General features: G+C 55.1%; 1 protein-coding gene across 2 annotated transcripts in view; it reads right to left on the minus strand.

The window, feature by feature from the left end:
• Window positions 1-13,106, minus strand: part of LOC133167286 (leucine-rich repeat-containing protein 24-like) — a 48,826-nt gene that overhangs the window by 17,590 nt on the left and 18,130 nt on the right. The window contains exon 3 of one of the 2 annotated variants that reach the window (XM_061297973.1): window positions 1,703-2,336. The exons of the other annotated variant lie outside the window; for it this stretch is intronic. Within the exon in view, the coding sequence (XP_061153957.1) occupies window positions 2,193-2,336 (144 nt within the window). The 3' untranslated portion in view covers window positions 1,703-2,192. Of the gene's footprint in view, window positions 1-1,702; window positions 2,337-13,106 lie in introns of those variants that run through there. 2 annotated transcript variants of the gene reach the window in all.

Here is a 13,106-nt window from a genome sequence, read left to right on the forward strand (position 1 = left end):
CTGTTTGTCCGGCAGCAAGTGGTTTTCGGTGCTGGATCTGCGCAGCGGCTACTACCAAATCCCAATGGCCGAAGAGGACAAAGAAAAAACAGCATTTATATGTCCTCTGGGTTTTTTCCAGTTTGAGCGGATGCCACAGGGAATTACTGGTGCCCCTGCAACGTTCCAGAGACTGATGGAGAAGACTGTTGGGGACATGCACATGCTAGAAGTTATTGTTTATCTGGATGACCTGATTGTGTTTGGCAAAACATTAGAGGAACACGAACAAAGACTTCTCAAAGTCATTAACCGCCTTGAAGAAGCTGGGCTCAAGCTGTCTCTGGATAAGTGACAGTTTTGTCGCCCTCAAGTGAACTATGTTGGGCACATCGTCTCAGAGCATGGAATTGCCACAGACCCCGCCAAAGTTGAATCTGTGACCAAGTGGACGCAACCCACAGACCTCACATCTCTCCAGTCTTTCTTGGGGTTTTGTGGTTATTACCGTAGATTCATCAAAAACGATTCCATCATCGTTCGTCCGTTAACCGAGCTATGCAAGGGTTATCCTCCAACACAAAAGAAGAAAAAATCCAATCCTTCACCAGACAAGAACTATTACAAAAAAGAAGAGCCTTTCGGTGATCGGTGGGACAAGTCCTGTTCAGAGGCTTTCCAAAGGATCACCCACTGCCTCACAAGTGCTCCTGTGCTGGCATTCGCTGACCCGACCAAACCTTACATGCTTCACATCGATGCAAGTTATCAAGGTTTGGGTGCCGTTCTAAATCAGGAGTACCCAGAAGGGTTAAGACCAGTCGCTTTCGCCAGCCGCAAGCTAAGTACATCTGAAAAGAACTATCCAGTACACCAGCTGGAGTTTTTGGCACTCAAGTGGGCTGTAGTCGACAAATTCCACGATTATTTATATGGAGCTCAGTTTACTGTGAGAACAGACAACAACCCGCTCACCTACATTCTCACGACTGCCAAACTCAACGCAACAGGACATCGTTGGCTCTCCGCCTTGTCCACCTACAATTTTACCCTGCAGTATACGCCGTGTTCCAAATTATTATGCAAGTGATATTTATCTCAGATTTTCCAAAATAGTCGGCGGTGGTTCCTTGAAAGGTTACCCGGCTTTCGAGCTCTCCTGCCCGGCGTGAGTTTCGCGTCCGCGCCCCCTCTTTGGCCGGCGGTGGTTCCTTGAAAGGTTACCCGGCTTTCGAGCTCTCCTGCCCGGCGTGAGTTTCGCGTCCGCGCCCCCTCTTTGGCCGGCGGTTGTTCCTTGAAAGGTTACCCGGCTTTCGAGCTCTCCTGCCCGGCGTGAGTTTCGCGTCCGCGCCCCCTCTTTGGCCGGCGGTGGTTCCTTGAAAGGTTACCCGGCTTTCGAGCTCTCCTGCCCGGCGTGAGTTTCGCGTCCGCGCCCCCTCTTTGGCCGGCGGTTGTTCCTTGAAAGGTTACCCGGCTTTCGAGCTCTCCTGCCCGGCGTGAGTTTCGCGTCCGCGCCCCCTCTTTGGCCGGCGGTGGTTCCTTGAAAGGTTACCCGGCTTTCGAGCTCTCCTGCCCGGCGTGAGTTTCGCGTCCGCGCCCCCTCTTTGGCCGGCGGTGGTTCCTTGAAAGGTTACCCGGCTTTCGAGCTCTCCTGCCCGGCGTGAGTTTCGCGTCCGCGCCCCCTCTTTGGCCGGCGGTGGTTCCTTGAAAGGTTACCCGGCTTTCGAGCTCTCCTGCCCGGCGTGAGTTTCGCGTCCGCGCCCCCTCTTTGGCCGGCGGATTTTTCAATCAAAAACAAACAAGTTACATTTTAACATAGGAGCCTTTATTTAATAGCAGCTTCACAATTCTTGCATCCATTGACCTTGTGAGTTTTTGGACAGTTTCTGGTTGAATTTCTTTGCAGGATGTCAGAATAGCCTCCCAGAGCTGCTGTTTGGAAGTGAACTGCCTCCCACCCTCGTAGATCTTCTGCTTGACGATGCTCCAATAGTTTTCAATAGGATTGAGGTCAGGGGAGGATGGGGGCCACACCATCAGTTTCTCTCCCTTCAGTCCCATAGCAGCCAAAGCTGCTGAAGTATTTCTTGCAGCATGAGATGGTGCATTGTCGTGCATGAAGATGATTTTGCTACGGAAAGCACGGTTCTTCCTGTTGTACCATGGACGAAAGTGGTCACTCAGAAACTCCACATACTTTACAGACGTCATTTTCACGCCTTCAGGGACCCTAAAGGGGCCAAGCAGCTCTCTCCCCATGATTCCGGCCCAAAACATGACTCCGCCACCTCCTTGCTGACGCCGCAGCCTTGTTGGGCTATCGTGGCCGTCCACCAACCATCCACGACTCCATCCATCTGTAAAGTCAAGTCAAATCAAGTTTATTTGTATAGCCCTAAATCACAAGCAGTCTCAAAGGGCTTCACATAGACAGAAATTGACAATTATTCTCAATTTCTACACCTACCTGGACCATCCAAGGTTGCACGGCACTCATCAGTGAACAGGACTGTCTGAAAATTAGTCTTCATGTAATCCTGGTCCCACTGCAGCCGTTTCTGCTTGTTCGCGTTGTTTAGGGGTGGCCGAATGGAGGGTTTCCGCATAACTGCAAGACTCTGGAGGATCCTGCACCTCGACGTTTGTAGGACTTCACCGGCACGTGCAGCGTCGAATATTTGTTTGCTCGTCTGTAGTGGCATGCTAGCAGCCGCCCTCTTGATTCGACGTTTTTGTCTTGCAGAAATCCTCCTCGTTGTGCCTTTATCGGCACGAACCCGCGTGTGCTCCGAATCAGCGACGAATTTCTTTACAGTCCGATGGTCACGCTTAAGCTTTCGTGAAATATCGAATGTCTGCATACCTTGTCCAAGGCATTGAACGATTTCACGCTTCTCGACAGCAGAGAGATCCTTTTTCCTCCCCATGGTTGAACGAAATGGCCGAACGCTTAAAAACGCGGAATTTAAATAGACTTTCCTTAATTGCGCTCACCTGGCAGACTATCATGTGACTATCACATGACTGAGGTTGATTTCAGTCATTTAAAGAGACATACAATACCGAGAGTTTACTTGAAAAACAAAAAATGTAATCTTTATGACACTTAAATACATTTTGCATAATAATTTGGAACACGGGACCGTGTTCCAAATTATTATGCAAATTATATTTATCTCAGATTTTCCTAAATAGCTTCCTTGAAATCTTAGCCGCCCTCCGAGCTCTCCTGCCCGGCGTGGGTTTGCGTCAGCGCCCGGTAACATTATGGAAGCTAAAAGAAAGAAAAAAGAAACAAATCTGAGTGCGATTGCTGGTGTCATTTACTCGTCGTGCCGACCGGAGGGAGGCCACTCCCCGCCGCAGCTGAACAGTCATCCCGGCCCAGTGGAGGTCTGCGCAGGGGGGGTCTTCCTTGAAATCTTAGCCGCCTTCCGAGCTCTCCTGCCCGGCGTGGGTTTGCGTCAGCGGCCGGTGTCATTTACTCGTCGTGTCCACCGGAGGGAGGCCACTCCCCGCCGCAGCTGAACAGTCATCCCGGCCCAGTGGAGGTCTGCGCAGGGGGGGTCTTCCTTGAAATCTTAGCCGCCTTCCGAGCTCTCCTGCCCGGCGTGGGTTTGCGTCAGCGGCCGGTGTCATTTACTCGTCGTGCCGACCGGAGGGAGGCCACTCCCCGCCGCAGCTGAACAGTCATCCCGGCCCAGTGGAGGTCTGCGCAGGGGGGGGTCTTCCTTGAAATCTTAGCCGCCTTCCGAGCTCTCCTGCCCGGCGTGGGTTTGCGTCAGCGGCCGGTGTCATTTACTCGTCGTGCCGACCGGAGGGAGGCCACTCCCCGCCGCAGCTGAACAGTCATCCCGGCCCAGTGGAGGTCTGCGCAGGGGGGGGTCTTCCTTGAAATCTTAGCCGCCTTCCGAGCTCTCCTGCCCGGCGTGGGTTTGCGTCAGCGGCCGGTGTCATTTACTCGTCGTGCCGACCGGAGGGAGGCCACTCCCCGCCGCAGCTGAACAGTCATCCCGGCCCAGTGGAGGTCTGCGCAGGGGGGGGTCTTCCTTGAAATCTTAGCCGCCTTCCGAGCTCTCCTGCCCGGCGTGGGTTTGCGTCAGCGGCCGGTGTCATTTACTTGTCGTGTCCACCGGAGGGAGGCCACTCCCCGCCGCAGCTGAACAGTCATCCCGGCCCAGTGGAGGTCTGCGCAGGGGGGGGTCTTCCTTGAAATCTTAGCCGCCTTCCGAGCTCTCCTGCCCGGCGTGGGTTTGCGTCAGCGGCCGGTGTCATTTACTCGTCGTGTCCACCGGAGGGAGGCCACTCCCCGCCGCAGCTGCAGCGGCAGCTTTGAAACGTCATCCCGGCCGCCTGGAACTGTGCGCGGGGGGGGCGATGCGTCCCGTGCGAGGTACCAGGTCGCGCTGCGCCGTCTGCCTGGCCGCTTTGGGCCCGCTGGAAGTCTATTAAAGCTCCGCGATCTCCGCCTCGGTGCTTAAAAAGCGTCCATCCGCTCTCCTGGAGCTTTTTTCGGTCATCTCGTCCGCGTGCACGGCCTGCCGGTGGCACCGGCTGGAGCTCCGCAAAAAGCTCCATTTCTGTTAAAAATGCTTAGCCGCGTCCCTGGAAGCCCAATCGGGAGTAAAAAGTGAGGGGGAAGGCCGCCAAAGCACCGGCTGGAAGTGCGCAAAAAGCTCCATTTCTGTTAAAAATGCTTAGCCGCGTCCCTGGAAGCCCAATCGGGCGTAGAAAGTGAGGGGGAAGGCCCCCAAAGCACCGGCTGGAAGTGCGCAAAAAGCTCCATTTCTGTTAAAAATGCTTAGCCGCGTCCCTGGAAGCCCAATCGGGCGTAGAAAGTGAGGGGGAAGGCCCCCAAAGCACCGGCTGGAAGTGCGCAAAAAGCTCCATTTCTGTTAAAAATGCTTAGCCGCGTCCCTGGAAGCCCAATCGGGCGTAGAAAGTGAGGGGGAAGGCCCCCAAAGCACCGGCTGGAAGTGCGCAAAAAGCTCCATTTCTGTTAAAAATGCTTAGCCGCGTCCCTGGAAGCCCAATCGGGCGTAGAAAGTGAGGGGGAAGGCCCCCAAAGCACCGGCTGGAAGTGCGCAAAAAGCTCCATTTCTGTTAAAAATGCTTAGCCGCGTCCCTGGAAGCCCAATCGGGCGTAAAATGTTAGGCGGAACGGCCCTGGAGCTCCGTGTGGAGGTCCTCAAAAAGCTCCATAACGTGTTAAAAATGCTTAGCCGCGTCCCTGGAAGCCCAATCGGGCGTAAAATGTTAGGCGGAACGGCCCTGGAGCTCGGTGTGGAAGTCCCAAAAAAGCTCCATAACGTGTTAAAAATGCTTAGCCGCGTCCCTGGAAGCCCAATCGGGCGTAAAATGTTAGGCGGAACGGCCCTGGAGAAAAGAAATCCGCTCCTGGTACCTAAAATTTTCTCCAGCGGCGGGCTCGGAGTCTCATCTTTCTCCTGGCCGAGAAAAGAGCACTTTCCCCAGGACACCGAACCAGTCAACGTCCCCCTCCTGAGTGGACAAAAAAAATCCACTCCTGGTACCTAAGATTTTCTCCAACGGCGGGCTTGGGACGAAAATGAATCTTCCTCCCGAAATTAAACCACTATAGGCGGACGCCAGCCCCAAGCACCAGCCCGCATAATAATTTGGAACACGGCACCGTGTTCCAAATTATTATGCAAATCTAATCGGGCGTAAAAAGCAAGGCGGAACGGCCCTGGAGCTCCATGTGGTGGTCCTCAAAAAGCTCCATAACGTGTTAAAAATGCTTAGCCGCGTCCCTGGAAGCGTAATCGGGCGTAAAAAGCTAGGCGGAACGGCCCTGGAGCTCCATGTGGAGGTCCTCAAAAAGCTCCATAACGTGTTAAAAATGCTTAGCCGCGTCCCTGGAAGCCCAATCGGGCGTAAAAAGCAAGGCGGAACGGCCCTGGAGCTCCATGTGGAAGTCCTCCAAAAGCTCGATAATTGGTTAAAAATGCTTAGCCGCGTCCCTGGAAGCGTAATCGGGCGTAAAAAGCAAGGCGGAACGACCCTGGAGCTCCGTGTGGAAGTCCTCCAAAAGCTCGATAATTGGTTAAAAATGCTTAGCTGCGTCCCTGGAAGCGTAATCGGGCGTAAAATGTTAGGCGGAACGGCCCTGGAGCTCCGTGTGGAAGTCCTCCAAAAGCTCGATAATTGGTCAAAAATGCTTAGCCGCGTCCCTGGAAGCGTAATCGGGCGTAAAAAGCAAGGCGGAACGGCCCTGGAGCTCCGTGCGGAAGTCCTCCAAACGCTCGATAATTGGTTAAAAATGCTTAGCCGCGTCCCTGGAAGCGTAATCGGGCGTAAAAAGCAAGGCGGAACGGCCCTGGAGCTCCGTGTGGAAGTCCTCCAAAAGCTCGATAATTGGTTAAAAATGCTTAGCCGCGTCCCTGGAAGCGTAATCGGGCGTAAAATGTTAGGCGGAACGGCCCTGGAGCTCCGTGTGGAAGTCCTCCAAAAGCTCGATAATTGGTTAAAAATGCTTAGCCGCGTCCCTGGAAGCGTAATCGGGCGTAAAATGTTAGGCGGAACGGCCCTGGAGCTCCGTGTGGAAGTCCTCCAAAAGCTCGATAATTGGTCAAAAATGCTTAGCCGTGTCCCTGGAAGCGTAATCGGGCGTAAAAAGCAAGGCGGAACGGCCCTGGAGCTCCGTGCGGAAGTCCTCCAAAAGCTCGATAATTGGTTAAAAATGCTTAGCCGCGTCCCTGGAAGCGTAATCGGGCGTAAAAAGCAAGGCGGAACGGCCCTGGAGCTCCGTGTGGAAGTCCTCCAAAAGCTCGATAATTGGTCAAAAATGCTTAGCCGCGGCCCTGGAAGCCCAATCGGGCGTAAAAAGTTAGGCGGAACGGCCCTGGAGCTCCGTGTGGAAGTCCTCCAAAAGCTCGATAATTGGTCAAAAATGCTTAGCCGCGGCCCTGGAAGCCCAATCGGGCGTAAAAAGTTAGGCGGAACGACCCTGGAGCTCCGTGTGGAAGTCCTCCAAAAGCTCGATAATTGGTCAAAAATGCTTAGCCGCCTCCCTGGAAGCCTAATCGGGCGTAAAAAGTTAGGCGGAACGGCCCCAAAGCTCCACACGGAAGTCCGAAAAAAGCTCCTTGATTGGTTAAAAATGCTTAGCCGCCTCCCTGGAAGCCCAATCGGGCGTAAAAAGTTAGGCGGAACGGCCCCAAAGCTCCACACGGAAGTCCGAAAAAAGCTCCATGATTGGTTAAAAATGCTTAGCCGCCTCCCTGGAAGCCCAATCGGGCGTAAAAAGTTAGGCGGAACGGCCCCAAAGCTCCACACGGAAGTCCGAAAAAAGCTCCATGATTGGTTAAAAATGCTTAGCCGCCTCCCTGGAAGCCCAATCGGGCGTAAAAAGTTAGGCGGAACGGCCCCAAAGCTCCACACGGAAGTCCGAAAAAAGCTCCATGATTGGTTAAAAATGCTTAGCCGCCTCCCTGGAAGCCCAATCGGGCGTAAAAAGTTAGGCGGAACGGCCCCAAAGCTCCACACGGAAGTCCGAAAAAAGCTCCATGATTGGTTAAAAATGCTTAGCCGCCTCCCTGGAAGCCCAATCGGGCGTAAAAAGTTAGGCGGAACGGCCCCAAAGCTCCACACGGAAGTCCGAAAAAAGCTCCATGATTGGTTAAAAATGCTTAGCCGCCTCCCTGGAAGCCCAATCGGGCATAAAAAGTTAGGCGGAACGGCCCCAAAGCTCCACACGGAAGTCCGAAAAAAGCTCCATGATTGGTTAAAAATGCTTAGCCGCCTCCCTGGAAGCCCAATCGGGCGTAAAAAGTTAGGCGGAACGGCCCCAAAGCTCCACACGGAAGTCCGAAAAAAGCTCCATGATTGGTTAAAAATGCTTAGCCGCCTCCCTGGAAGCCCAATCGGGCGTAAAAAGTTAGGCGGAACGGCCCCAAAGCTCCACACGGAAGTCCCAAAAAACCTCCATGATTGGTTAAAAATGCTTAGCCGCCTCCCTGGAAGCCCAATCGGGCGTAAAAAGTTAGGCGGAACGGCCCCAAAGCTCCACACGGAAGTCCCAAAAAAGCTCAAAAATTTTCTAAGTGCCAACGGCTCATTCGCCGTAATGTGTCCGCTCCGCGCTGGTTCCCCGGTCGGCCGCAAATAGCGCAAAATCAGCCTAAGTGCAGTACCAACTTTGGTCTGTTGGTGCGCCAGAGTACGATGAGTTGGTCCCCCTAGTCACTGTACTCATTACCTTTACCCCCTAATCGCAAAATATAGTCAGAACGTATATGCAGAAGACTTTTTTTTCTTTTTTAAAATTTTTCTAAGTGCCAGCGGATGCTGGCACACAAGCTGTCCGAGCTACGACGGTTCCCCGGTCGGACAGCGAGGGTGAAAAAGCGGTCCTGGAGGTCCGATAAAATTTTGCGAATATTTTCTAAGTGTCACCGAGGGCTGACACGCAATCTGTCCGAGGCGCGACGGTTCCCTGGTCGGATCCGAATGTCGAAAATTCGGCCTCTCCACCACGGAGGTCGGTGAGAATTTCAGAATATTTTCTAAGTGCGAGCGTGGGCTGCCGCACAACTTGTCCGAGTGGCGACGGTTCCCCGGTCGGATCCGAATGTCGAAAATTCGGCCTCTCCACCACGGAGGTCGGTGATAATTTCAGAATATTTTCTAAGTGCGAGCGTGGGCTGCCGCACAAGCTGTCCGAGTGGCGACGGTTCCCAGGTCGGCCACGAATGGTGAAAATTCGGCCTCTCCACCACGGAGGTCGGTGATAATTTCAGAATATTTTCTAAGTGCGAGCGTGGGCTGCCGCACAAGCTGTCCGAGTGGCGACGGTTCCCCGGTCGGCCACGAATGTCGAAAATTCTGCCTCTCCACCACGGAAGCCGGTGAGAATTTCAGAATATTTTCTAAGTGCGAGCGTGGGCTGCCGCACAAGCTGCCCGAATTGCGACGGTTCTCCTTTCGGATCCGAATCGCGATAATTCGGCCTCTCCACCACGGAAGTCGGTGAGAATTTCAGAATATTTTCTAAGTGCGAGCGTGGGCTGCCGCACAACTTGTCCGAGTGGCGACGGTTCCCCGGTCGGTTCCGAATGTCGATAATTCGGCCTCTCCACTACGGAGGCCGGTGAGAATTTCAGAATATTTTCTAAGTGCGAGCGTTGGCTGCCGCACAAGCTGCCCGAATTGCGACGGTTCTCCTTTCGGATCCGAATCGCGATAATTCGGCCTCTCCACCACGGAAGTCGGTGAGAATTTCAGAATATTTTCTAAGTGCGAGCGTGGGCTTCCGCACAACTTGTCCGAGTGGCGACGGTTCCCCGGTCGGTTCCGAATGTCGATAATTCGGCCTCTCCACTACGGAGGCCGGTGAGAATTTCAGAATATTTTCTAAGTGCGAGCGTTGGCTGCCGCACAAGCTGCCCGAATTGCGACGGTTCTCCTTTCGGATCCGAATCGCGATAATTCGGCCTCTCCACCACGGAAGTCGGTGAGAATTTCAGAATATTTTCTAAGTGCGAGCGTGGGCTGCCGCACAACTTGTCCGAGTGGCGACGGTTCCCCGGTCGGTTCCGAATGTCGATAATTCGGCCTCTCCACTACGGAGGCCGGTGAGAATTTCAGAATATTTTCTAAGTGCGAGCGTTGGCTGCCGCACAAGCTGCCCGAATTGCGACGGTTCTCCTTTCGGATCCGAATCGCGATAATTCGGCCTCTCCACCACGGAAGTCGGTGAGAATTTCAGAATATTGTCTAAGTGCGAGCGTGGGCTGCCGCACAACTTGTCCGAGTGCCGACGGTTCCCCGGTCGGTTCCGAATCGCGATAATTCGGCCTCTCCACTACGGAGGTCGGTGGGAATTTCAGAATATTTTCTAAGTGCCAACGGCTCTTGCGCCGTAAAGTGTCCGCTTTGTCTGGTTCCCTCGGTCGGCCACAAATGGGGAAAAATCAGCCTCTCCTTCTGGAGCTCGCGCCAACTTTGTCGAATATTTTCTAAGTGCCAACGGCTCTTGCGCCGTAATGTGTCCGCTTTGTCTGGTTCCCTCGGTCGGCCACAAACAGCGAAAAATCAGCCTCTCCTTCTGGAGCTCGCGCCAACTTTGTCGACTATTTTCTAAGTGCCAACGGCTCTTGCGCCGTAATGTGTCCGCTTTGTCTGGTTCCCTCGGTCGGCCACAAATAGCGAAAAATCAGCCTCTCCTTCTGGAGCTCGCGCCAACTTTGGCGAAAAATTTCTAAGTGCCAACGGCTCTTGCGCCGTAATGTGTCCGCTTTGTCTGGTTCCCTCGGTCGGCCGCAAATGGCGAAAAATCAGCCTCTCCTTCTGGAGCTCGCGCCAACTTTGGCGAAAAATTTCTAAGTGCCAACGGCTCTTGCGCCGTAATGTGTCCGCTTTGTCTGGTTCCCTCGGCCGGCCACAAATGGCGAAAAATCAGCCTCTCCTTCTGGAGCTCGTGCCAACTTTGTCGAATATTTTCTAAGTGCCAACGGCTCTTGCGCCGTAATGTGTCCGCTTTGTCTGGTTCCCTCGGTCGGCCGCAAATGGCGAAAAATCAGCCTCTCCTTCTGGAGCTCGCGCCAACTTTGGCGAAAAATTTCTAAGTGCCAACGGCTCTTGCGCCGTAATGTGTCCGCTTTGTCTGGTTCCCTCGGTCGGCCGCAAATGGCGAAAAATCAGCCTCTCCTTCTGGAGCTCGCGCCAACTTTGGCGAAAAATTTCTAAGTGCCAACGGCTCTTGCGCCGTAATGTGTCCGCTTTGTCTGGTTCCCTCGGTCGGCCGCAAATGGCGAAAAATCAGCCTCTCCTTCTGGAGCTCGCGCCAACTTTGGCGAAAAATTTCTAAGTGCCAACGGCTCTTGCGCCGTAATGTGTCCGCTTTGTCTGGTTCCCTCGGTCGGCCACAAATGGCGAAAAATCAGCCTCTCCTTCTGGAGCTCGTGCCAACTTTGTCGAATATTTTCTAAGTGCCAACGGCTCTTGCGCCGTAATGTGTCCGCTTTGTCTGGTTCCCTCGGTCGGCCGCAAATGGCGAAAAATCAGCCTCTCCTTCTGGAGCTCGCGCCAACTTTGGCGAAAAATTTCTAAGTGCCAACGGCTCTTGCGCCGTAATGTGTCCGCTTTGTCTGGTTCCCTCGGTCGGCCACAAATGGGGAAAAATCAGCCTCTCCTTCTGGAGCTCGCGCCAACTTTGGCGAAAAATTTCTAAGTGCCAACGGCTCTTGCGCCGTAAAGTGTCCGCTTTGTCTGGTTCCCTCGGTCGGCCGCAAATAGCGAAAAATCAGCCTCTCGCCCTTCAGGTACCAGGCGTTGGGGTACCAGGGGTAAGTGCAGTACCAGCCTTGGTCTGTTGGTGCGCCAGAGTACGATGAGTTGGTCCCCCTAGTCACTGTACTCATTACCTTTACCCCCAAATCGCAAAATATAGTCAGAACGAGTGTGGGGAACACAAGTTTTGGCCCCGAGAACCAGGCGGCTGGTGTCTCTAGCGATGTGTTCCCCCCCAAAAAGTGTTCACATGCTCGGACAGCGAACCTAGGAGCTACCGCAAAGCACTCTGGAAGTGCAAGAGCGAAAATTTTTCTAAGTACAAAAACTCTCGAAAATTTTCAAAGTGTCACAGTGCTCGAAAATTTTCAAAGTGCTACATGCTTTCCATCGAAGGAAGGAATAGTGGAGGACCGGCCTAAACACAGGCCGGCGGAACGACGGGGAGGACCGGCCGCCTCCTTAAACACAGGCCGGTGGAACGTTGGCAGAATTCTTCTCGTGGAGGACCGGCCGCCTCCTTAAACACAGGCCGGTAGGAACGGTTGGCAGAATTGCGTGACGGCCGCCTGCTCCCGGCGTCCGCACGTGAACGAACACCCCCTCCCGGGGACGGCCGTCTGCTCCCGACCGCCGTCCTTCACCCCCTCACCTTCCGGACCCCCGTCTGCTCCCGGCGGGCCTCCGAGTACCCCCACCTTTTCCCGAACTGACCGACAGGCAATGAGACCCGCCTTGGTAGGGCCCCCACCGGCCCCGGCTCGCGCCGGCGTTGGGTGGACGGTTCCTCCCCACTTGCGGGTCGCTCTCCGTGGAGGACCGGTCGCCTCACTAAACATAGGCCGGGCGAAAATCTGCGAATGTTATACATCCAAGGAGGGAGGACCGGCCGCCTCCTTAAACCACCGGCCGGGCGAAAATCTGCGAATGTTATACATCCAAGGAGGGAGGACCGGTCGCCTCACTAAACATAGGCCGGGCGAAAATCTGCGAATGTTATACATCCAAGGAGGGAGGACCGGCCGCCTCCTTAAACCACCGGCCGGGCGAAAATCTGCGAATGTTATACATCCAAGGAGGGAGGACCGGCCGCCTCCTTAAACCACCGGCCGGGCGAAAATCTGCGAATGTTATCCATCCAAGGACGGAGGACCGGCCGCCTCCTTAAACACAGGCCGGTTGGAACGGTTGGCAGAATCGCGTGACGGCCGCCTACTCCCGGCGTCCGCACGTGAACGAACACCCCCTCCCGGGGACGGCCGTCTGCTCCCGGCCGCCGTCCTTCACCCCCCTCAGCTTCCGGACCCCCGTCTGCTCCCGGCGGGCCTCCGAGTACCCTCCCCTTCTCCCGAACTGACCGACTGGCACTCATGACCCGCCTTGGTAGGGCCCCCACCGGCCCCGGCTCGCGCCGGCGTTGGGTGGACGGTTCCTCCCCACTTGCGGGTCGCACTCTAGCGCCTCGGCCGCCGCGAGAGCGTGCGCTACACGCCGCCCCCGCAGGCCTTGGCGCGACCGTACGGCAGCGAGACCGAGACGCCCCGAATCACCCACCTAGAGGAAATCAACGGAGGCCGAGCGCGCAATCAAATTGCGGCACGCCGCGTGGGCATCCGCCGGCCGCGCCGGTCTACCGCGAATGCTGTTTCTCAAACCCTTGCCTAACCAGACGGCACCGCGGGATGTGTTGTCGCAACTCTGCTCGACTATTCGAATAGCCTTTCCCGACTACCGCGTTGCGGGAGGCGTCTTTCGTGCCGCCGGTGGCGTATGACCTTCCGCGAGAGGCGTGCGGGCTCGGGGGGGCCGCAACGACCGAGTCTGACTCGGACGGGGCGCAGCTTCCCTCCCGGTCGCAGCAATAAGCGCCGAAC

This window comes from Syngnathus typhle, linkage group LG14, assembly GCF_033458585.1.
Source record: "Syngnathus typhle isolate RoL2023-S1 ecotype Sweden linkage group LG14, RoL_Styp_1.0, whole genome shotgun sequence".
NCBI lineage: Eukaryota > Metazoa > Chordata > Actinopteri > Syngnathiformes > Syngnathidae > Syngnathus > Syngnathus typhle.